At 40.8% G+C, this 25,154-nt stretch overlaps 1 protein-coding gene across 1 annotated transcript; it reads right to left on the bottom strand.

Moving 5' to 3' along the window:
• Positions 1–1,012: 1,012 nt before the first annotated feature.
• Positions 1,013–24,173, bottom strand: ift81 (intraflagellar transport 81 homolog). The gene is given in 20 exon segments (XM_078250395.1): positions 1,013–2,362; positions 2,562–2,607; positions 2,858–2,943; positions 3,531–3,602; positions 3,743–3,829; positions 5,583–5,672; positions 7,782–7,910; positions 9,358–9,507; positions 13,376–13,402; positions 13,405–13,521; positions 16,166–16,261; positions 16,856–17,019; positions 19,281–19,365; positions 19,969–20,079; positions 20,759–20,800; positions 20,802–20,825; positions 21,657–21,746; positions 22,639–22,819; positions 22,897–23,000; positions 23,727–24,173. Coding segments are annotated over 20 exon segments (2,028 nt in total). The 5' UTR covers positions 23,871–24,173; the 3' UTR covers positions 1,013–2,179.
• Between the last annotated feature and the right edge of the window lie 981 nt (positions 24,174–25,154).

A 25,154-nucleotide genomic window follows, 5' to 3' on the forward strand; every position in this document is an offset into this window, starting at 1 on the left:
AGCAGCCTTTTACAATGCACACTTGGTCAGTTTGGCACAAGAGCCACTAACACCGGCTGTCAACAGCAGATTAAAAGTTCCTGTGGGAGGGAGGGCAGGATCCTGAAACATCCATGAAAACATTTGTTGGGAACAACGCAAGGCACTCAAACCATAGTATGCATGTTGACAGAGTGCCACATGTTTGCCAGGTTACTTGCTAAAAAGTAATCAAACTTTAGTATAGGAACTTATAGAAGCCCATTTTTGCCAATGTGATTAAAAAAAGACCGTGTAAAAAAACCTTTTAAAGGTAAAAAACCTTTTCAAAATAAGGACAAAATGAGTTATCTCAAAATAATAAAAATTTACCAAAGTAATGAGTTAGCGTCTCAAAATAATGAGTTATCTCAACATAATGAGTTAAGTAACTCAAAATGATGACTTAGTATATTCTGATAAAACTTCTCAGTATTCTGAGATACTAACTCATACTAAGTCATTGTTTAATAATACTATCTCATTATTTTGAGATATTAAGTTATTATTTTGAGAAAGTTTGTCATTATAACGATGTACAGGATCTTTTTTCCCCATCACATTGGCAGATATGGGCTTCCATAGAACCTACAATTTGTTCGGCTCCACATTAATTTACGGGTAAATAATTAATAAAGGCATATCAGACAATTAAATGGCTTACTTAACTAAACTGTATCTGTCTTGTTATATATGACGTGATATAAAGGCAACACAACATTTCATACTACATTTTAAGAAAGCAAACATAATGCTCTTAATCATCATCAAGTCTTTGACTTGCTTTCTATGACTAAATTATGCTTTTGTTATTATAGTATTAGTCAATAAGGCATTCGTTTCAGGTATTTAAGGTTTGTCTCATTCTGTTTAAACTGAAATATGTGAATACATCTTTATCATAACAGGGAATTTATGGATGGGCAAAAGTCTTATTATTATTTAACAGACAGTTGCATTTTAGATGACTATTATAATGAAACATGACTCAAAATTAATATAAAATACATTTAATTGAAATACATAGACAATCAAAATATCTAACGTCTTAAATATCAAAGCATATCTTGAAATAAGGATCTATTATAAAATAATAGTGTATGTTATAATATAAAATAAAAAACAAGCAGAACAATATTATCATTTCATCTGCACTGCCCATAGCAATGGAGGTCCCTGTGAATTCCAAAATTGGCAAGACACCCTGTCCAAGGTCATGGCAGTTGATGCCAAAAATAGTTGACCGCGGCCACATCCCAAGTGTACCACTTTGTATGCTGTTATCTTCAGACACTTTGATTGAAAGTATGTTCTTAAAGACGTGGTAAAATGGAATCTCCAGGGGCCAGAGAAAGTTAAAAAAAAAAACCAGAGTCCTGCAACACCTCCCGATACATGTGTTCCTTAAGTTGTGGATTCTCAAAGGATCTCAAACGGTGTCATCAAAAAGATATGTGGCGCTTACACAAGATAAAGTATCAAGTTAAACACGACTGGCAGTGTGTAACAGACAAGATGTAATTAAAGATGAACCCCATGAACAATGAAACAAACATTGGGTTATAGTGTGCAGCCCCTCGCAAGATTTGATCCGGCCCGTATATCAATTTAGGTTTACTATAAATTTTGGCCTGCCTAGTTGTGTGCCAAACCAAAAAGACGGGAAACGGGTTTTCGAACTGCAATTACGCGGCACTCAAAGCGGAATTTGGCAGATTTGCCGATTTGAGACTCAGAAATTGCCACACAACCAGAGACACAATTCAGGCCTGTGAAACACAGTTGTGAGTCGGCTGTGTGGTAGCCTGGTTTTAAAAATGTAATGAGAATGCATTGTTTTGCTTGATTCGCTAAATTCTATGATGGCTAAGGAACTTTTTTGCTGACTTTTTAGGGCTTTATGTGGACCAAACTGTACTTAAGAAAAACAATATTTGACTTTTTCGATTAAATAAAAGCAATAGTCAATAAACTATACATGTCTAGCGCTTGATGCGATTCCCATTTTCCAGTGTGGCCCTTAGATGTTACTGTACACCAGGGGTGTCAAACTCAATTTCACTAACAACTATATTGTAAAAAGATTTAGGCATGTTACAGGAAGATATAGAATATTAAGTTGGACCTGTGGGTACCTATAGTTGACCCTGCCTACAGGTCCTCACAGCACCAGCCTATCCTCTCCTCCCTCCTGGATGACCTGACCAATAGATGCCTGGCTCTGAGCTCTTATGAAGCACTGCCTCTTGCACTCCATCAGCTGCTCCAGATCACGCCACATCATCATCTGCTCCATGTTGGCGCTGTGGCTCTCCCTCACCATCTTCTGCTTCTCACGTAACTTCTGGAATCCTCAAAAGGAAAAGAGTGATAAGAAAAAAGAAGAAAAACAAACATTTAAATAGCACTTTGCACAATGTGAGTCTGATCTACATTACTGCAGTTCTGAAAGCTTCCAGTAAGTTTCCTTGTCTGTCCTCGGATCATGTTCTTGACAGAATAATGGCACCTGCTAAGTCACTTCTTGGATACACTTTTCTTACCTTGCCAAGTAACTCCTGTTCTGAAATGTTCTTCAGGTAAACTTCCCTATAAACAAAGCAAATGGATATCATTCAAATGCAAGCCATTGCAATTTCACATGATCCCAAACGCAGTTTTTGAATAAAAGGTGTGGCACATCAGCATATTATCACAAGGTGTGGTAATGAGTTTCTGGCAACTCTCTGGGCTGTATGAGACAACAAAGTGACTGCAGCTAAACCGACTGTGTTGTAATAAGAGCTTTCTCAGGCTAAGGTAGTGTTCATCTTGTGAGCAGCTGGCTCGCCTGGCTCACCTGATGGCCTTCTTCTTCTCTTGTGGATCAGAGGACACATAGGCCTTCATCTCTTCAGCCGCCCGCTGTATTTGCATCTCAATGATCTGTGGAGGACAGAGATGGAGAGATTGAGTTTATTGCCACAGGCACACATTGTATCCACTCCTGCAGCACCCCTGTGGGTAGCAAGTCACTGTTCAGAATGCATCATATCAATTCTAATTTGGCCATGTTCGGCAGTTATCGACAGTGATAACTAAAAGGGCACTCCGAGAGTGCAGACCTCCGCAAAGGCATGCCCCATCTCACAATGTTGCAGTGTGAGTTTCCCCAGTCCGAAACCATTTTTTTTTTTACTATTATTCCGACACCACGTGAATGCAGCATAAATGCCCTATCTCGCAACGTTACTAAAGTGAAAAATAATTTGTGTATCTGCCCTGTGATTTGGAACCGCTCCCAAATGTAATGGGTTCTTCCTTGGCCCATGCTACACCCTACCACCGAGTTTCATGAAAATCGGGCCGGTAGTTTTTCCGTAATCCTGCTGACAGACGGACAAACCGAGCTGAAAACATAACCTCATTGGCGGAGGTATATAGTGAAACACCCATTGAGGCTAATGGCTAAAATGTTTTTTCCTTTCTGCTTTAAGCAGCTATCTTTTTTTTTAATTTTTTGAAATACTTACCTCTGACATGGAGTTGATATAATGATATCGGTTTTCCTCCTGTGCTGTCTCCTCTGTCAATGCTTTCACCTCCTGTGAATGAAAAACAAGAACAAAGACACTATGTTGCTACATCAAAGTCATACCACTTTACAAAAGAATACACTGGACAAACATATTAATATATTCAAATTGTTGGCTATATTCTATCTAGTGTAGGATAATAACTATACCTGCTCCAATTTAGATCTGTTGCTCTCCAAACCAGCAGTACAAGTTTCATATTGCGCCTTCTTTTCCTCATATTCCTGGTTTAGCTCCTGTTAAGATAGGAATCCAAAACAGCCATACAAAGGAACGGAAGACACATGATTTTACATACTGTATGAGAATTGAGACAAATACATAGAATGCACAATTGTCAACCCTTTTGTCATACTCTCAGCACTGTTTCACGCCAACAAAACATCGCAGCTGGCATTAGAGCAGTTTCACTTGCAACAGGCTCTTACATGGTCTATTTATGTCTTCCTGTTGCAACTCCTCATTCACAGACATTACCCAGTAGAAGATGGAAGAGCAATTCTGGGAACAAGTGTAGGAAAATTTAATCCTCCGCTTTAGCTCAGCAATGTGGGGGGGCTTTCCCATTGTGCATTTTATTTACGGACTATGTAAATTATTCCTAATGGCCCCTGTTCATGAGAGCACGCAAACACACTACAAGTTAACTCTTACTGGCTTGTAGGCACACAGCAAAGATCCCACTATTGGCTTTTAAATGAAGGACAGATTCATGTTTTTTTTCTCGAAAAAAGTTCATATGTTTTTATTCTGGCTTTGCGAGGACAACTTGTGATTGGGTTGTGAGAGTCTATTTTTCACCGGCATACAATCCTACATCATCCTATATACTGTGTATCGTCGCTGTCGGGCAGAGACCTTGTATCGCCATATTTTTTCTTTTTCTGTTCATGAACCAATGCTATTGGTCACCGTTTATTGGTTTTACAAATATTGAACCAATGAAAAGTATTAATAAGAGCTTGTGACTAAATCTCATAATAAGCACAGCATGTTGTCGCGATAACACGGCACGTGGCGACGCCACGTGGTGTGTATGTTTACATCCGCTGTATACAGCGTAGACATACACATGGATAGCTCAAAATGCGTACAGATAACACACCATTTGGCTTTAGGAAAGTGGTGTGTTGGGGGTTGTGTGTGCACGTCTGGAGGTATTTGTTAAAAAGCGAGCAGCCGCATTTTGCACAAGTTTAAATGAAGTGCCGCAGATACAAGGTAAACAGTGACGGGGTGATTTTGCCTGACTTCGTCTGAGTTAAATAGCTCAATTAAATGTTTTCAAAATCACAAATTTCCAGAAAAGTAACGATTTTGGACTAGAGCTGGGCAATATATCGATATTATATCGATATCGTGATATGAGACTAGATATCGTCTTATATTTTGGATATCGTAATATCGCAATATGGCATAAGTGTTGTCTTTTCCTGGTTTTAAAGGCTGTATTACAGTAAATTGATGTCATTTTCTGAACTTACCAGACTGTTGTAACTGTTCTATTATTTGCCTTTACCCACTTAGTCATTATATCCACATTACTGATGATTATTTATCAAAAATCTCATTGTGTTAATATTTTGTGAAAGCACCAATAGTCAACTCTACAATATCATTGCGGTATCGATATCAAGGTATTTGGTCAAAAAATATCGTGATATTTGATTTTCTCCATATCGCCCAGCCCTATTTTGGACACACAAGGTTTCCGCCCGACAGCGATGATATACAGTATTATTGCATTTCGGAGTATGAATTAATAAAATCACTTTCATATCAGACTACTGACTCACAGACTCTGTTGACCCCCATAAAAACAACTCAGAAATCATGATTAACTTTTATTCCTGAGTTGTGTGCGAAAGAGGGTAATGTTGTGTCATGGCTGTTAAAGGTCCTTATTTAAATGTGGACAGGTGGAAAATGTTCTGTACGAACACTAATTGTGAGGATTATTAGAGGTGTTGTGATGCGGGCGATGCTTACCTGACACTGCTGTCTCAGTGACCTCAGTTCTTTTATAATGGGTGCTAGAGCTGACTTCTTCTCTACTATCGTAGAGTTTAATTTCTTCACCTGTAAAAGCAAGCCAATAACACACGCTGTATTTAAACTAAACAAAAAACAACAACATAAATATTACAATAACCACAAAGTCAATTCAGAGAGGAAATTAAAAAATCTGATTGAACATAAAAACGTTATAATTTCAGATATTATTTTGTCAACCATTCACATTTCCATAATGACCCAACTAGACATGCTAAGGGGCTGATTCACACTGGCTGCGTGGCGTGAGCGTGTCAGCTGCGTGGCGTGTCCGTTTTTATTTCGGCTCCCGTGTTAACAGGTTAGAGCGTGCACACTGCCTGCGTGACACGCACGTCTCAGATGCGGCCCGAGCCGCACCGAAAACGCGTGCATGCTAGAAAAAGGACCGACGCCTTTTTTTCACGCGACACGCAAGCGTGTTGGAAGCGTTTCCAGGCAAAATACAATAGGAAAAGATGTTTATATGTCGTTTTGACACAAATGCATATTAATAAATGACATTTTGATGTTTGAAAGTCTCTAGGTTTTGACATAAATGCAGATATAAATGTAATAAAAATAATAATTATCGATTTTCAAATATTGCACCTGTCAATGTAGCCTATTTTGCCGTCAATACTGCCGACGTTGTCTTTGCTGTAATCAAATCAGTATATATTTATGTTTAACATGAAGTATACTACTGCTTGAGTGCAGTTTATCAATGGGAAACATACATGTGTACAGACAAGGCTAGCAGCAGCAGCGCCGCGTCAGACGCGTTTCTGGTGTGAAAAAACATAGAAAACGCCACGCAGCAGACATGCAACAGAAACGCCACGCTCACGCCACGCAGCCAGAGTGAAACGGCCCTAAGAATCTTCCTCTTCCTTTCAGGGGCGGAGGGGAGGGGGAATATGGAATATACAATCCATTGTTTATCTGACAATTGTGATTTCTACTGGATCAGAGTACTGTCACTTGGCTTACTGTTCTGCCAATCTTCCCAGCCCTTGTCACATGACCAATTAATGTTTCCATGATGACTATCCAAAATTCTGATACCATGTATATATACCATATTTAATAGTACTATTAAATATTCTGATACCATTGTTCCATGGTATCAGAATGTCAGTGGCAGGCTATTAAAAAAAAAAAAAGAAAAAAAAAAGTGTATTGTATTTGGATATACAATTTGTTTTAAAATGAAAAGAAGTGAAATTGATGATGAATGTGATGTTTTATTTGGTTAAATCAAATTTCGTGGAGTTGTCTTGTGGAATGAAATTTACATATGATGACTATTTCTATGTATAAAAATAGACTTTAAAATGGCTGCTGTCTAAAAAAAAAAAAAAAATACGGCAATTAACTCTGTTTTTCTGCATTTTGTTTCCCTCTCTTTTTCCATTCTAAAATATAATTCTACAGTTATTTTATAGGAAACTTTTGAACACTAACACTTAAAATGTACTGGTGATTTTGTATGCCTACATTTTACCTTGGGTATGTCTTTGGATGTGTTTTTTTTTTTTTTTATGTAAGCCATTACAGGTATCTACAACACCCTCACATATATTTTATATTTCTTTATTGTGATTTTTATGTATGTGTGAAACAAATAAACAAACAAAATGAAGTCTGCAGAGAAAACAGCAGGTAATGTGACTAATGATTTACTGAGAGGATGAAATTAGGGAGCAAGCTGACAAATCTGATCAACACTTCTCAGCAGAAGAGTGTGGAGAGAGCCACAATAAAGGTTATTCCGCCCGGTAGATACCGTGCACCGGTGCCACATTAGCACCGGATTTTAATATGCACCGTTAACGTGAACAGAAAATTGAGTTGCCAGCTTTGTGTGTGGAAAAGCAGTCGCACAACAGCTGAAATGTGTTGCACACAAACTGTTTAAACTTTATGGAGACTACCAAATCAAATTTTGACTTCTTTTGAAATATGATTTTCCAGTTTTGTAAGTTTTTATATATTAAAAAAAACAAATACTGAACAGGTGGTTGCCAAAGGGGACAACCAGAGGCCACAAAACGGTTGCCACTTGACTGTTACTGTCGAGCCCTGATACTTGTTTCATAAAATACAATGATATAGAATTTTGTTTGCCGGTGGATTACCCCTTGGTATAGTTACCATTTCAGACATGTCATCCAGTGTGCGGCCCTTCATCTCGTCCAGTTCGCTCTTGATGGCCGACACCCTCTCCAGTTCCTCCTGAGTGTTACTGTAGCCAGAGATGCCCTTCTCAGCTTCCATAGTTTGCTTGAAAAACACAACAGGTAACTCGTAAGTGTATGAACAAATTCAGCAGTGACATCCAATGGTTACATACACTTCAAAAATGGATTGGTCTTAGGGAGTCATCCCAAATGTCTATATCAATATGAACCTGTGTGCTATCAACGACTTTACAATTTGAGTGCACTCCTTTTTGAAAATTATTTTAAACGTACCACACGATACAACTTTGTTGGGGACCCACCAAGAATTGTTACAAAACAGGTAACACTGTGACAGAACAGAGCTACCCACTGATCACATCTGTAATTGAACTCTCTCTGACCAATACAAATGGCAATGCTAGAATACATGAAGAACTAACACGCATAAATCGAGGGGCAGACACTTCGCCAGCTAGACATGTGATCAGAAAGCAAACGTGTCATTGCTTTTACAAATGCTGTGTGGGATGCAGACAAAAGGAGCAGCAGCAGATGCAGCCGTCAGAAATAGCAGCTCAGCCTGCGTCAGACAGCCTGTCAACAAGTCAGGTGCTGGGACCGCAAAGAGGCGTGAAGCCAATTCCAGGAAGCTTCTACCTCTTCGCTGTTGACACAAACTGTGTGAATGAGGAGACCAAGTGAAAACAGCACATTTGGAATTGCAACGTGAGTGCAGGCCAGGGAGAGGGGTGGACAGGATACAGTATGAATGCTACGGGATTTCTGCTGTCCACGTAGAATATGTAACATTTGAAGAGATCATTACTCATGCTACCTTTAATGGCCACTACCCAAGTGCTCTTGTGCAACTTACTGAATTCAAATGGAGCTGCTCACTGAATAACAAATGATGGTAGGTCAATGTTGCATTCAAATGTCAATTTGCCAATGATTTAATAAAGATGAGGATTTACTAGCCTAATCGTTATATGTGAATTTAACAGACTTTTGCTTGTAGCCTGTACTGTAGCGTCCTAAAGGATTTTAAAAGACTTAAAGGGGACATATCATGAAAAACTCACTTTTTCAGTGCTTGCACACATACATTTGGGTATCCAAAGTAGAGTGCCTACCAACCCACAAGCAGTGAAATAAGACAACCCAGTCATTTTTTGTGGGCTGCCTTAGATCAGAAAACATAGGCTTATTAGAATATACCGAACCCTATTTGAGTATCTCCACGCACGGCTTGAGAACTACCTTTGCAAAGGTGCGCCATATTTTTATCACAAGCAAATCAGAGCAGACTTGGCTTTTTAGGAGGGGGGCTTAAAGAGACAGGTGCTAAAACGGAGCGTTTCAGACACAGGCTGAATAGAGGTATATTTGGATAGTAAACATGTTTTAGTAGAAACCCAAGCATATATCCCCATTTTTATATAAAGGCAACATGTAGATCCAACTCCTTTCTTTGTTTTGCTGTAAATATTTGTAAAGTCAGCGTATCTTACATACAAGTTCAAAATAGGAGTTAGTAAAAGAGTTACCAGTTTCTGTTGGACGGTCTCATGTCTCTGCCTGAGAATCTCCTCGGTTCGTTGCAGGACTCCATATTCTGCTTTCAGCTCGGCAATTTCCTGGCGTTTCTTCTTGAATACTGTTCCCTTACTGCGCAATTTCACCACTAAACGTTTCAGCTTTGAAGAACAAAGAAACAGAATTCAACATTACCTTCGAATTAAAAGAACACTTGATATTACTTTTAAAAGAAGTGAATACTAGACAATGCCTTCAAACATGTAAAAGGTCTTTAAACCTGCATTAACTGATTTTAAAGGCAGAGGGGTGACTTGTGGCTCGGAGTTAGAGTGGTCGCCCCATAAGGTTGGCGGTTCAAGCCCAGGCTCCTCCGGCCACATATCAAAGTGTCCCTGAGCAAAACACCCAACCCCAAGTTGCACGCCCGGATGCTATTAGCTGTCCACTGCTCCTAATACATAGGATGGGTTAAAATGCAGAAATAGAATTTCACCACATTGTACCTTTGTATGTGACAAGTAGGAATACAAGTTTAAAAAAAAAAAAAGAAGCCGTAAATGCAACACACATATCATCTTCTGAGTTCATTAGGCAAACTGTTAGCAGTTACGGAACAACATTAGCATTTATTTGGAGTTGTGTATCTGGCCACCTGACATTTGTCGGCCAATATTCACTCTCCTTTTGGCTTCGGTTTGGTCTCCACATCTGGCTCTTAAGCTGCTACATGCTCCACTATGTTGACCAGCTAGCCGCTAGACCTTCCTCCAAAGCGCTGAAAGTAGGGTCTGGCTAGTCCACACAGCAATCCGGGATGAGAGAAAAACATGCTCTGGTTGGCATTTCTTTAAAACAATCACAATCGTCATGGTCGGCGCTAAGGACCGGACAGAGCCACTGTGCCTCTGCAAAATAGCCTCGGAAAGGAACTTGTTTTGGTGGAACATGTGTATGTTCAAAAGTTGTTTTAGTCGTGCAACAGAAAACTCAGATTGGACAGATAGTCTAGCTAGCTGTCTGGATTTACCCTGCAGAGATCTGAGGAGCAGTTAACCACGGTCCTCAAAAATCCACCGGAGTTTAGAATGCCAACACAAACAAAATGGAAGGTAACGGACATCCGGCTGTGAAAAGAGTGAAATTTCCGACGGCAACGGAGCAATCCCGGAAGTGGAACATCGTGGATATAGACTAGCTAGCCGCTAACGGCTAACAGCTGCCTGCTGCATCTGGAAGGTATGCTAAAGAGAGCGATGACACTGAACCATAACAGTACATTTGCAGGCTGCAAATCCAAAACAACAAGCTGAAAGATGCTAAAACGCTCTGTAGATTTGAGGGAAACTGATGTCAGGTGATAATTATCTGTAGGTTACCCCTTTCACAAACATGTAGTCATTTAATTAATTTGTAATATAAAATATAGATTATAGCAGCTTTAATGTTTAATGTTGGTTTCAGTGAAACCAATGTTCATGTGCCATTCTCTGGGAATTGCAATGAAAGTGGGATCAATACAGTTTATATTTGACAACATGGTATCCGGCACAGCTGCGACACTGTGAATGGCAGGACAGGAGAAGACAATGGGTTGAGCCAGGGGAGGGAAGGGATTAGAGAACAGCAGGGACTGGGGGCCATGCCATGACCTGAAACAGTCACTCGATCCTTTCAGATTCACAGCCAGCTATGTACAGCAAACAGCTTCATCTGGCAGAAGAACTGCTTTTAGTGGATGTTCAGTCACTCACTCCCCACCCTGAGTGTCTGTCGGGACATGATGAAACTCCTCCACAATGAAGAGCGGCTATAAATGAACATGGACACAGGAGAACAGCCCCAGAAATCACAGAATGTGCTTCATGTCCTTTGGGGATCTGTGAAGCTGTGTGTGTGTGTGTGTGTGTGTGTACATTTATTCTTTGCGTATTTTGGGACATGAAGGGCAGACGTGGCTGAGAGAGGAATTAGCACAGCAGAATAATACTGCATAGTGTTCTGTCCCCGACAGTGTGTCCCCAAAACAACTGCTGTTAACCTGGCCCACGGCGCAGTCACAACACCACCACTTCAGACTGTCTCAGACATACAGTGCAACACACACTTGCATCCAGACAAGTCAATAGAAAAACATGAATGGTGCAGCAGGAACTCCAAATGTGTAGAACATACTGGGCAGAACCGGAGCATCCCTTTAAAAAAAAAAAGCAAGCGTGTTACTCAGATCGTGTTGGTGTCTTGCCTGCAGTAAGACTAAATTTGACCAGTGCGATGAAGCTGCTTGATAAAGCGGCTTCATGTTACTGGCCAACCAATGACGAGCAGATGTAGTCATCCCACTCAGAGAGACCCTGGAGTTGGTGGGTGGCATGTGATGACACACAACCAGCAGAATGGAAAATACCTCTGATAAAGTGATCATCTCCACTGTGGCTGATGGCCCGAAACTACAGAGGAGTCTGATAAGCTGCGTTTGACACAACATTTTCCATTAACTTCATTCATGTATATACTCAAGGGCCCTCTTTGTCTCTACAAAGAGCTCCCTCTCATCATTTCAGTCAGACCTAAAGGTATGTCAGCCTCCAGTTAATTGTAATATATTGTTAGCATTTGATTTAGAACACTGACAGTGGCTGTGAGCTTCTGTCTTATACCAGTGGTACTGCCAGCACTTAAAAGAAAGAAAGAATTAGGACCACGTTTCTACAGCATCTCATATTACTTCGTGTCACAAAGAACATTTTGTTACTTCTCCTCAACTGCGTTGCTCAGACGATCGCTTTCTCTTCCCTTCCTGAAAAGAATAATCGTTACAAAGTCATATTTCACTTCCTCTATTTGGTGCAAAAACATCACCCTCCTATAGTTCTGTGTGATGTAATAACCCAGAACATTTCTCAGAAGATCTGCCCAATTTGTAGAAATCATAAAAAAAGCATTGTAGAGGCCAGAAAGGTGTATCTATATTCTGTGTACTTGCTTATTTAAGTAATTATCCCAATGTCTCAACGTACTGTGGCAATAATGTATGCTTTTTGATGCTAAAATGCTACATTTAGCGCCGTAAAAGTTCGTGACAGAGATTTCCTGGAGAGAAATTCACTTTTTACCCAACACAGGTAGGTCAGAGGCCGGGGTCAGCATCGGAACAACATCTACGGGGATTGGCCGCAGCCCCACAGGACACAGGGGAGAGAGCTGTCGTAATCTCAGACATGCTTCTGGATAATTATGTGCGTCAAACACCGGGCTATAAAAATTCTCAAACCACACAGTGCATTAGGTCACAGCACAACTCCCATCTATCAGCGTCCCTCTGCTAATGCAGAACAGTTTATAGTCGACTCTTTAACTGTAAGCTTCATGTACGTGCCTGAGCAAAACAAGAAGGCACTGCTCAACGCCTTCTTACTTAAGTGCGACAATTTTCGATTTCTATCTCCCTGTCAATAGTTCAGAAGTATTCGTCAACATGTCAGCCAGAGTGGAACCACACTGTGACTCTGAAAGGGGGAAGAGTACATCCTCGGCATGGGATATAAATAAAGACAAAAGGTTCCATGCCCCAAGTCTGTTTAATGTGTCCAGCTGCCTTAAATTAGGAGATCGATGACACTTAAGATTAGGGTAAAAGTGCTATCTTTCAGTTTGTACAGTACAGTTCCTTGTTCTGGCTATTCTCTGTTGTGTTCTATTTATAGCTCTGCATGGGAATGTGGGGGAGAGTAAGGAAAAGGGATAAGTAACATTAGAGAGTGAGCCAGTCTGTGTTTGGATAAGAACAGAAATAGCCTCTGGTGTTTTCTGCGGTTTGCAAATCTACTGGCGATTGCTTAGATAAAGCTGGAATTTCAGTAGTTGATGTTAGAAGAGAGAAGGAAGAGAATCGTGCAGAAAAAGTTTCTTGTCTTGGCGATTGTCTGTCCGGCTAATAAGATCAACACAGGAGGACATTAGGAGGTGGCTGATATTTAGGGACTGCATTATTTAGGTGACTGTAAAGAAGAACTTCCAGCAGTGTACCTCATCCCCCCGGATGTCCTCCCCCCCGCATCTGAGGATGCCTGGCTGCTCCTCTGTCTTAGCCCCCTCTTGACTGCGGCCAGCTTCTCCCTCGCTTCCTGAAGCTCCTCCGCCTTTGACTCCTTCCTTCGAATGATGATGGAGGCCTGCAAGAGTCACGTTACATTAGATAGAAAAACATGACAAAAGAGTTTCTGACTGGTTAGCTGTGGGAGAGTGAATGCAAATTTAGCATTGGGAATGTGCAAGAAAGAAGCTATGCATAAGAACGGAATCTTAAAAGGCCCCTTACTGCCAAAAGTGTGTTTTACTAATCGTTTCTTCACTTTCATGTGTGAGCTTCACTGTGCAGTGTTTGACACTAGACGGCTGTTTTTAAATTCATCTGCTGAAGGAGGGAAGGAAGGTTTATCTGTGCTCACCTTAAAACTCACTTTAACAAGCTTACATATGAGCAGGATTTGTAACATCACAACCAGTTTGGAGCCAATTGTGGTCCAGTATGCCGCTTAAGCCCCCGACACACCAACCCAACGGCCGACCGTCGGCAGAAAAGGCAGTCGGACTGATCAGTCGGCTCCCCGAGGTCCAAAAAGTGCCTCAGAACACACCTAAGCGACACCAACTTGAGTGTGTAATAAGTCTCAATAACAGCAGGCGGCGCTAATCTGTATTGTCGCCCAAAAAAAAAAAGAAAAACCGGCAGCTGATTGGACGAACGCGTCACGTGGGTCTGGCTGCTCCCGGATTTTTCAACCGGGCATAATGGCGGCTCGTTCAGAATACGATCTCATGTTTTGTGAAGATAGTTCGCCGAAACGTGTTTCTGAAAACAGTTTAAGCGAGAAACTAGGCCACGCAGTTGCTGAATCTGTCTTCATTTCAGATCGACAAAGGTCAGTTTAAAAGATTTTCGTCAGATTTTGAGATCCGACTGCCCGCCCTCCGACGCAACATGTCAGGTCGGCCAAAACGAAGGCCCACAGCTCCTCGGACGGACAACGGCACGGAACACACCGAACAGACTCGAGTCACTGACCTCGCCAGGCTGTCCGGCGGCCGATTATCGGGTTGGTGTGCCACTGCATTTACACAAGTGTGATGTGGAAACTTGAAGCCTCCAGTGTGCATACTTTGGGAATAGACTTTATAGTGAAGTAGGAAAACATCTTGTGTATGCTGTGTGTACTGAATATTTGCATTTTCATACAGTAGAGTCTGGATTTTTTCCAATGAGAAAAGGAGTAAAGTAGATTTTCTTTTAAACAACTAGATATTTGAACTTTTTTGTGGGAAAAAAGAAAACATATCAGACACAAGTTATTATTCTAAGCAGAGTATTCATATGTATTAAAACATGTCAGAGGAGATGTTTAAATCTACATTCTGGCAAAAAAAGGAAAATAGTGGATATGATCCAGAGAATGACGTTTTTTAGTATACAAAAGAATAGGGCTGCAACTAACAATTTATTTCATTATTGATTAATCTGACGATTATTTTCTACATAACATGTCAGAAAATAGTGGAAAATGTCCATCCCAGTTTCTCAAAGTCCAAGATGTTGTCTTTAATTGTCTTGTTTAGTCTGTCCAAAACCCAAAGATATTCAGTTTAATATGATGTACAACCAAAAAGAGCAGGAAATCTCAATTTGCAAGTTCCGTTTGCATGCTGTTTTGAGTGAGATACGGGTTTCTGAATGTGTCCTGCCTTCAGTCTCCGGGCTGTTCAACAATCGGCAGGGCTTTTTACGTCACTGGCCGAAACGAGGTGGCTAACCCGTTGCATGCTAGCGCTAGCATGCTAGCTCATTCTGAATGGCAAAACACTGCTACAACACACACTAGTTCACCATAATCTACAAAAGAACTACTTACATGTCCCTGTTCTGCAGGTACTCCACGCAAAGTTGGAAGTGCGCCCTCGTTTAGAAAAAGTCTCCCGGCTAATCCTGCCTCGTACTACTGAAGTTGTAGTAAAACAAACAGCTAGCTAGATGATGTGATCCTTACTACTGCGCATGTGCGACTGCCAACAAAGATGTTACAGCAGTGAGAGGTCTCACTCTGTAGCTAAAACAGAGACCTGAACACAGGGTGAAAAGAGGAGCTGCAGCAATGTACTGTACAACAAAAGTATTGTATTTTTGGAAAATTAAACCATGTAAACTTATTCTGGTACAACCTCAAAATACAATTATGAACCTGAAAATCAGCATAATATGGGCACTTTAAAAGGCTGAAAACAGCATTTTCTGTCATTTTTGGCGATGATTTTTCTGTCAATCTACTCACTAATCATTGCAGCTCTAATATGCAGTACATAAAAAAGCCTATTAAAATTGCATATAGCCAGGTTTATAATAAAACAGACAACTTACAGTACACACGGTATATTTACAGTTTAGTGGCTAAAAACTATAACCTAAAGCTTTTCACAAAAGCACACAAGTACCACTCCTTCACGAGGAGATGGGAAAGAAAGATGACCCGTGCACTGCCATCTCTGCCTTTTTAGCAAATAAATAAACAACCCAATACATCAATGCGATGTATTGGGTTGTGGAACTGGATAAACCTACTCGTGAACCTTTGTTCCCTATGGACTCTTGGACCACTAGGAGCTACATGGAGCCGTTTTTGTATGAGCGGGTCCCCGTTTTGTTTATCTTGTGCGCAAAGCCAGCAAAGATGAACATCACACAGCATCACAGTCAGCACCCACGGGGCCCAGTTCACTCAGGACACAATAGACAAAAAGATGTTAGACATAAAAGAAGTTCAAAACCTGTTGTCTGTAAAGGGTCAGTTTGTCATCCATGGGGTCACTTCTCATCATCCTCTTCTCAATCAGCTGGTTTATCTGAGAATCCACTTCTTTAATCTGTGAAAGTTACAATTGCACAACACTCAGAGACTAACACATGAGAATTTTGCATGTACATATGGAGATGGAGGGGTTGGGGGGGGGGGGATCGATTCACGTATGTATTCAATTTTTTAATTTATTCCCAGAATTGATATTCTTTATTTTTTTTTATTTCCCAATATTCAGCTAAATATTTTCTGTTCATACAGTACTGCCGACGCCGACTACATCATATCCGTTTCCAGCAAAACAGACCGGAAAATGCAGAAAGTACATGTTATGTACTTCTTTACATATGAAATAAATCTCAGACCGACTGACTGACATGTGATGTGCATTCTTTTTAGAAAACAATTAGCTTTTAGAAGTGTCTCATGATATATTGTCTCTAGTGTACTACTCAACTTTTATTTTTGTTAAAGAAGGAAAGGAAAATTTAAATACTGAGTGCTATCGAGTCGCAATACTCCTAGAATCGCAATAAATGGAAATCGCAATACAAATCCAATCGGCACCCATGTATCTTAAAATAATCTAATCGGGGCAAAAGCATTGTGGTGTCAGCCCTAATGGAGATATACCGACTTAACACCACATCCTGGTCCTGACCTGGTCCTCCAGCTCCTGGAGATCGGTCTGGCCCATGGCGGGCTCTGATGCTATTTTCTGCAGGTACTGCACTGTCCGCCGCATACCCTCCAGCTCTTTGGGGAGTTTCTCCGAGACCATGTAGGAGTTGATCTTGATCTCCTCTTCAAGCCTCTTCATTAAGCCTGAAAGAGATGGAGCATTTAATTAAGCACTTTGAGATTAATGTGTTTGAAACCCTATCAGCAGTGGTGGAAGAAGCATTCAGATCCTTTACTTAAGGGGTAACTACCGTTTTTTTTTTCAACCTGGACCCTATTTTCCTTATGTTTTTGTGTCTAAGTGACTGATGGGAACAACAATCTTTGACAACGGTCCAGTATTAAGCAAGATCGCTGCAGTCGGCACAGACACTTGAGCCTGTCAGTGGCAAAACCAGCATTTTTGTGAAGGTAAATACCAGCTGGACAATTACCCTATTAACTTAGATTGTAGCTTGTTTCGCCACTGCCGACTGCAGCGATCTCGCTTAAAGGGGAACTATGCAGTTTTTTTTTTAGCTTAATTTACCTTAACTGAACAGCTTTGGAGTCACTGGAATGGTTATATGACTTTTTTTCGGGTTGAATGGTGGTCGTCTTGCTTCCCCCTAGCGCCTGTGAGCTGAAAAACCACCCTTGCAACTTTAGCAAACTCAGCGTCAGGAAGTATCGTGTGATATCAGGTCTCGCGATGTAACGAATTGCTTCACAGCACTGCACACATACGCCCATTCAGGAACCGGCTAAGAAGCCGATGGAGTTTTTCACACTATCGTCATGGCTGAGCCGGCAAAAAAGAAGCAGAAAGCTGGGAGAGCATTGTCGGAGGAACAGAGAAAGAGGAAACGGCAGACTGACCGAGCGAGGAGTCAGACACAAGTAAACATAGGAGCTGCCAAATATCTATTCCGAAGCTGTAGGGGGAGCTCTATAGAGAAACCTGCGAGCAAAAAGCGAAGAAACTGCCAAAACTGCATGGCGCCCCTTTAATACTGGACCAATGTCAAAGATTGTTGTTCCCATCAGTCACTTAGACACAAAAACATAGGAAAATAGGTTGAAAATCCAGATTGAAAAAAAACGGTTGTTACCCTTTAAGTAAAAGTTCTAATACCACACTGTAAAACACTCTGTTACAAGTACAAGTCCTGCATTGAAAATGCTACATAAGTAAAATGAAGTAAGTATCATCAGAAAAATCTGACAATCAACTAGGCGTTTAACGGTCTAATCATTTCAGCTTGACTTGTAGGTCTGTATATTGTTGGGTAGTTTCATTTATAATAAAACATCTTATCTTATAAACTACATGTGTTTTGTGTGCAAAAAGCTTAATCTGTAAAGTAACTAGTAACTAAAGCTGTCTGATTAGTAGTTTTACTCCATGTAGTGGAGTAAAAAGTACAATATTTCTACAAAATGTAGTAGAGTAGAAGTACAAAGTGGCATTAAAAGAAAAGACTCATATTTAAAGCACAAGCACCTCAACATTAAGTACAGTACTTGAGTAAATGTACCTAGTTACATTCCACCACTGCCTATCAGGCTTTCCACCGCTGAGTTCTAGAAAAGCAGGCTATCTTTTATGCGTGCAAACCTGCTAAGCACATGAAATAACACACCATTAATATCTTGTGTAAAATGTGCTGACATTGAAACTGTCTTTCAGAAGTTAATTGTTGAAAGACATGTTGTCATGCTGAACAACAGCACCCCGTTTAGGGCTGTGCAATTAATCTAAATTTTATTCGCGATTACAATTTCGGCTCCTAATAATGACAACAAAAAAACAGAATAATCAAGAAAAAAAAACAACATTATTTTGCATGTTACGTTTTGCAAGTAAACTCTTATTTTGTCTTGTGTTCTGAATGAGAACAAAAAGTTCTAAACGGCAAAAGTATTAAGGAAAATTCCACTGTTGAGTTGTCTAACTGTTTCACTGTTTTTAAGTTTAATAATTGCAACATCTTTCCAAAAGACAATGAGTAATCGCGGTAGATAATCGTGATTTCAATATTGACCATTATGACTTTTTTTTTTTCCCCTAGAATCGAGCAGCCCTAACCCCGATTAGCATTCACAGGTACTTTTTTGGACACGCACGTACTGTACAGTAATTGTGATAAGTGACTTTAATTGTGCAGCATCCACCCAGGTCTGGATTTCATGGGTCATTTTAGAAACTGTAAATGTGTAAATCTCTCCTCTGAGTGAAGAGCCCAATACGGAGACAATGTCAACATTAAATAAGCTCTATTATAGCACTTCAAAGATCGGTATAATTAGAGGGTCTCAACAGATGAAAGCCTATTAGCTGAGAGACCTCCTAACGCTCTGCTGTGTCCTTGAACTTCCCCTCCAGCTGCGCCCTGCAGAGGCAACAGCTGGACACGGATACTCACTCTCTGGGTCGGCATCTGCTGCCGCCTGCCGTACATCCTTCAACTGCTGCTGCGATCGCTGCAGTCTCTGCTCGGCCTGGAACAGCTGAGCACACACAGAAAGGATTGCTTACACAGGTAACGTGGGAGGCATTAACATTCACTACCCGTTGATAATTCATTTGTTTAACATTAGGGCTGCAACTAACGACTCTTTTTCCATTAGTGACGAATCTTCTGATTATTGTCTTAATAAGTAGATTCATTGTTTGGTCTCTGAAATGTCAGAAATTAGTAAAGAATTCCGGGTAACATCTTCAAATTGCTTGTTTTGCCCCAAAGGTATTCAATTTCTGAACATCGAAGACCAACATCATAGAAAGCCAACACATTTGAGAAGCTGGAAGCAGTCTTTTTTTTTGGGCATTTTGGCATTTTGGATTATCGAAATAGCTGCCAATTGATTTTTCTGACTACTGACTAATGGACGAATCAACTGTTAGTTTTAGTCTTGGTCTCGACTTGCACGCAGCCATGGCGTCGATTTAACGCAGAAGTCTTAACCAGACTATTTACAGCCTTTTAAAGTGTCTTCTCAGTCCTCCAAAGCATAGAGGACATTTTGTTTAACTGGTCTATGATGTCTTAGTAAATTATACCAAGGGGAGCAAACTGTAATGACAAACCACAATTAATCACAAGCATTTACTTGGTTCTTCTGTTCTTGCTTCTGGTGAGTCAGCGACTCCTCTCTCTCCTTCTCCACTCGCAGCTGTCTGGCCTGTTCCAGCATCCGCTGATGGTTGGACACGGACTCCACCTAGTGGATCCACAAGTTAAATATGACACGGTCGGCAGAAATAACCAAGCACCTCTAACACAGTATTTCCCCCTGGGTTTATCGAAGACTTTAGCGGTGTATATTTGGCGGAGGGGTTTAAGGGTCTTTCCTCAAAAAAAATGTGATGTTTTTCAATAAAAAAAAATATGCATTTCGACAGAATTTTGGACCACTATAATCACCATACCTGTGTCTAAAACTTTGGAAAAGCTCGAGCAGATAATAAATAAATAAATACACTCACAAAGCTTAAAGTCAAAGCTTGCTAAAGAAGTCCAATTACAATCATTTGATCTGAGAAAAGTCTTTTAGTTGGTTTGATGCTTTTATCAACGTTTTTGGTGCTTTTGGCACTTTTTTTTGTTTGTTGTTGCCGCATTTCACAATCATTCAGCTTAGGTGCTGACAAAAATGGCTTGGGTGCTGCACCTAAGACTTAGGGAAAACCCTGTAACAGTCAGGTTTCACCTTTTTGGCAGGGCCTACAACTAAGACCAGTTTAATCAACACCCATTACTTAACAGCCTTGTTAAGACAGCCTTGTGGCCTGTCAGATCCCTGTCAGGTCTAGGAGAGAAGCTGATAATATATACGTCCGGGGTCATGTTTTCATTCCTCAGTGAATCCAAAAGCCTTTCAAGCATTAGAAGGGACTTGCCTTCTTCTTTAGCCTCTCCACACGTTTGATTAGTTGGTCTTTTCTCTTCCTCCATCGCACTGATGTCCTGTTATTGGAGAAAAGAGCCGGGATTACGCCAGGGCAGTATAATCAACTAAGCTTCAGAAGGTGAATTATTATGTCATTCATATAGTTAAAACTGAAAAACAAATGAATGTTAATGTTGACTAGGGATGTAACGATGCATCGTGAATCGGTTAAAAATCTAAACAAATGTGTAAAGATTACAACCGGTTAAGATAAAAATAAAAAATAAAAAAAATAAAGTATCGCGATGCAACTTTCAAATGGCCTAGGGCGAAATCCACTCTTGAACTTAACTTGTTTGACTTCAGACATCACTACGTGTTCTTAGTTTATTTATTTATAGAGATGTTTTCTTTCTATTTATTGAGTTATTTTGATGTGGGATTTGTTTTCAAAATCTAATTTATATTAATTATTTTGTTATTTAAGACAAAATACAATTTCAGTCGCCTTTATCGATAGGACAGCTTAGACGTGAGGGAGAGAGGGAATGACTTGCAGCAGAGGGCGGCAGGTCGGAATTGAACCCGCAGCCGTGGCGGCGAGAAACGAGCCTCTGTACATGGCGCGCGCTCGCTCTACCAGGTGAGCTACCCAGGCGCCCCTAGTTGCACTTCTGATAAGAGAACACATCTGTTGTTTTGCACGGTTTATATAGGAACACTTTTCAGTCATTTGTCTGCAGCTCATTCTGTTGAAAAGAATTGTGAGAAAACCGTATCGTGAACTTAAAATCCTGTATCAAATCGTGAGTTGAGTGTATCGTTACATGTGACAGTTTTACACTAAGGAAAGCATTCATAATTTCTAACAAACAGTGATTCTAAAGAGTCATTGAGTGTGTTCTCACCCTTCTGATTTCTGCTGTGGAGAAGCCTGAAGTCCTCAGCAGCTCACACTCCTTGTGATACGTCTTGAAACCTTCCACCAGCTCCTCGTACTGTAAACACACAGCGTTAATGCATAGCCTCGTTTGCGTTTTAGGGTATTGGCCATTTCAAAAACTAGGAAACGAAATGCTGCCATGCTTGCAATACACTGGGGGGGACACTTTCCCCCCAGTGTATTGCAAGCCTGGCAGCCCACCACGCCCAAGTTGCCCTAGCCTGGATGCCAGCTGAATTTAGCCCCGCCCACAACATTTCAGGTCGGGAAGTTCGGTCTGGACTTGATCCTTTGTGGAGCAACTACTGTATGCTCGCACCAGAGCTGTTCGGACCAATCAAATTGTCAGGGCGGGCTTCATACGATGATGGACAGATGATCAACCACGTCACCAAAGAGCGCTTGGGTTGAATTTGTTTACAACTCCGTTGCTCTGATTGGTTGTAGGTCTGTCCAATTGAGGGCAGAGGCATTTTCTTTCCTGGTTCGGTTGAAACGCGCCCCATAATCACAGCCCAATGGAGCGGCATCGGACTCATATTCTGACTAGAATCTGAGTATGACGACGTCAGGCTAAACTTGCCCCCCCCCCACCAGGCCTAAATCACTGGGAATTATTTTGTAATGTATTTTTTAGACCTTTTTAAACTACAGTTACGGTGGGGCTGCTGTGTTGGAAACTTAGACATAGTCATACTTTTGAATCTCCAGTTAGCTTTTAGCACTGACTTAATGTAGGGCCCTATGGAATCGGTTTTTATTCTCACTTTCGCGATTCCGTCCATGTCTCGTGATCACAGAAACTATCGGGCTTTATATTAATGCTGCCATCAGTCTTTGATTGTCCACAGCCGGGCCCTCGTCGAACAATAGACACTTGCCACGAGGCTAAACAGTTTATTTTTTTTCTGAGGGGGGAATACCCTGATGTGTAATATATTAAAAACCTGGTGAAAGGTGTCATTGATAACATCATCCTGCAGAAACTCTGCAGGCACCTCCAGTTTGACCAGAAAACGAGCCAGATAAGCCCTTTTCTTCAGCTCAGGGAGCCTCTGCAGCAGCCAGTGGAGGATAGGGTGGACCACGGGCTTACTGCCACTCACCAAGCCCTGTCTGAAGCTGCTCCTGCATGACACAAAAAAAAAGGTGTTTCACTAAAAGAGGTGTGGTTGTTTCAATTCTCAATGAATGTAAATACTTACACATCAGAGAGGTTGCCAGGAGGTTTGTATTTCAGCATCCCCAGCAGAGCGCACAGTCTCTTTATGGTTTGTTCAGGCATTTCTTCACGGATATCTATAGCTTGCTAAAGACAAGAGTAAATAGAGTTAATCAACTCAACTTTATTGAACAAGACAAAAAAAGTTATAGAAATTGAAGTTCATAAAGATCAAAGTGATTAAAACACACACAGACATTTGTTCCAAGGTTTCCAAAAGCAAGAAGTGTACCTTGGTTCACTCTGTGTGGGGTCAGTTAAAGCCATTAGATATTACATTTTTTGAATAAGTTAAGCACAGACACATACATTGTACATAATGTACATTTTCTCAACACAGCATGAAAGGCGGGAACAATACTTTTCACAAACATACGACTCGCACTTGTCCATCTTGGCAGTTTGAGAAAGATTCTGAATGCATCATTAGCTAAACGTCACCTGAAGCTTTCTCATTTTTACCTTACTATAGCTGCACCACAAGTGGACTGTATAGAGTGGAGTACAGTAGGCTCTAAAAAGGGCAGTTTTAACATCATCTGTGAACATGTGAAATTTGCGTGCCAGCATATTAGCTTTTGCATACAGTTTGCAACACATAGTCATCACGTAAGTCATTTCTGATGATCTGGTGACCCAAATATCTCACTTTGTTTCCCACATTTAAATTACCTAGCTAACGTTCAGATTCATTCAAGAATGCCACACACACATATAACGCAGAATATCATACACAACATTCTGCCTTGTTTGCACTGACACACAAAGCCATAAAGAATGGGCAGTCGACGAAGAAGCTAGCTAGTGTCCCACCTTTGGGTCTATTTCAGCCAGAACATCATTCAGAATCTGCAGCAGCTGCATCGGTTCGAGGGAGTCAAACGTGATGAGGTTAAAGTTTTTCTTGAATGGGTCCTTGTTGAGCTGTTCAACGATGAATTTAAGCTGTTCGCTCATTTTGAACGATACCAAACTTGCTTGCAGTAGCTAGCTAAATTAACGAGTCCTCGTCTTTTCTGGATTAGCCGCTAACTAACGTTAGCTCTCTCTGACGTCGACTAACAGGCAAACCAACCTGCAAAGAAACCTTTAAAAATCAATCCACCCGACTTACTGGTGACGGTGGCAAACAACTATTCACAATTGATAAAGACGAGTTTCCAATAGAGTTAGTTCGCCTTGTTAATTCTTCAACTTGCTAGTTAGCTAGCTAGCAAACAGACAGGGCAGCGGTTGTCAACAGCCCCATGGAAACCACGAACGGCGTCGCGGATTGGTTGCTAACAGGAAGTAGCTTTGACAGTGTGATTAAGAGGGTTTTGTTGCGCTAAATGTGCGCAAGGTGCTTTTCGCTTAGTTCAACAAACGGAAGAGTACAAAAGTCGATGAAAACTCGACCGCATGTGCTTTATGGTCGAAAAAAATGCTTATTAAAATAAACACTCTTGATGTTAGAATTATAGATATTACACAGTCATGGCATTCGAACATCTGGTAATTTAATTTGACGCAGCCTTTATTATTTATCGGCATGCAAAACTGATTTTCCCTTGAATCTGAACATCTTTAGAATTAAATCAGGCTAATACCTACCAGGTAAAAAATCAATTAAATGACTGAACGCCGAAAATGTGTCTGTAAACGGGACATGAATTTGAAATGTTGCATATAGCTACGCATCACGTCGTGTTTGAACGCACCCCTCTGTCAGTATGAACTTTTGAACCGTCAGATGGCGATATTTTCACAAGGCATGGCTTCAGGTTGCAAAATAATGAACTTTGGTAGGATTAACCAGTTTTCCCAGCATAACTGAAAGGACAAGTGCGCTGTGTCAGAAAGAGACATATCTAGAGCTAAAGTTGGACAGGGGTACATTTTAAGCTAGTTGTTTTCCCTTTTGGGCTAAATATCAAGGCTGAATTTGAGCTACCAACAAAGGATAGTTGTTTTGAAAGTCGGGACGTCGTTTTTTCTTCATCCACCTGACCTGTAACAGCCTGAAGATAACACCTTCCTGCACAAAACCTTCATGTTCATCACGCTGTGGGACGTTTACTGCCTTTAACATGTCAGTTTATCTTCCTTATTAGACCATATGTCTTGTAGCTTTCATAGCGTTTTTCAACATTTCCTCGGCAACATATGTTCTGATGAATATCCTCTTGTCGTAATCAGCTTTACCAGGGAACTCTGCTGACTAGCAACAACATTTTGACTTAACGTTATCATTGATTTTTT

The sequence above is a fragment of the Sander vitreus genome, chromosome 5, assembly GCF_031162955.1.
Source record: "Sander vitreus isolate 19-12246 chromosome 5, sanVit1, whole genome shotgun sequence".
In the NCBI taxonomy this organism is placed as follows: domain Eukaryota; kingdom Metazoa; phylum Chordata; class Actinopteri; order Perciformes; family Percidae; genus Sander; species Sander vitreus.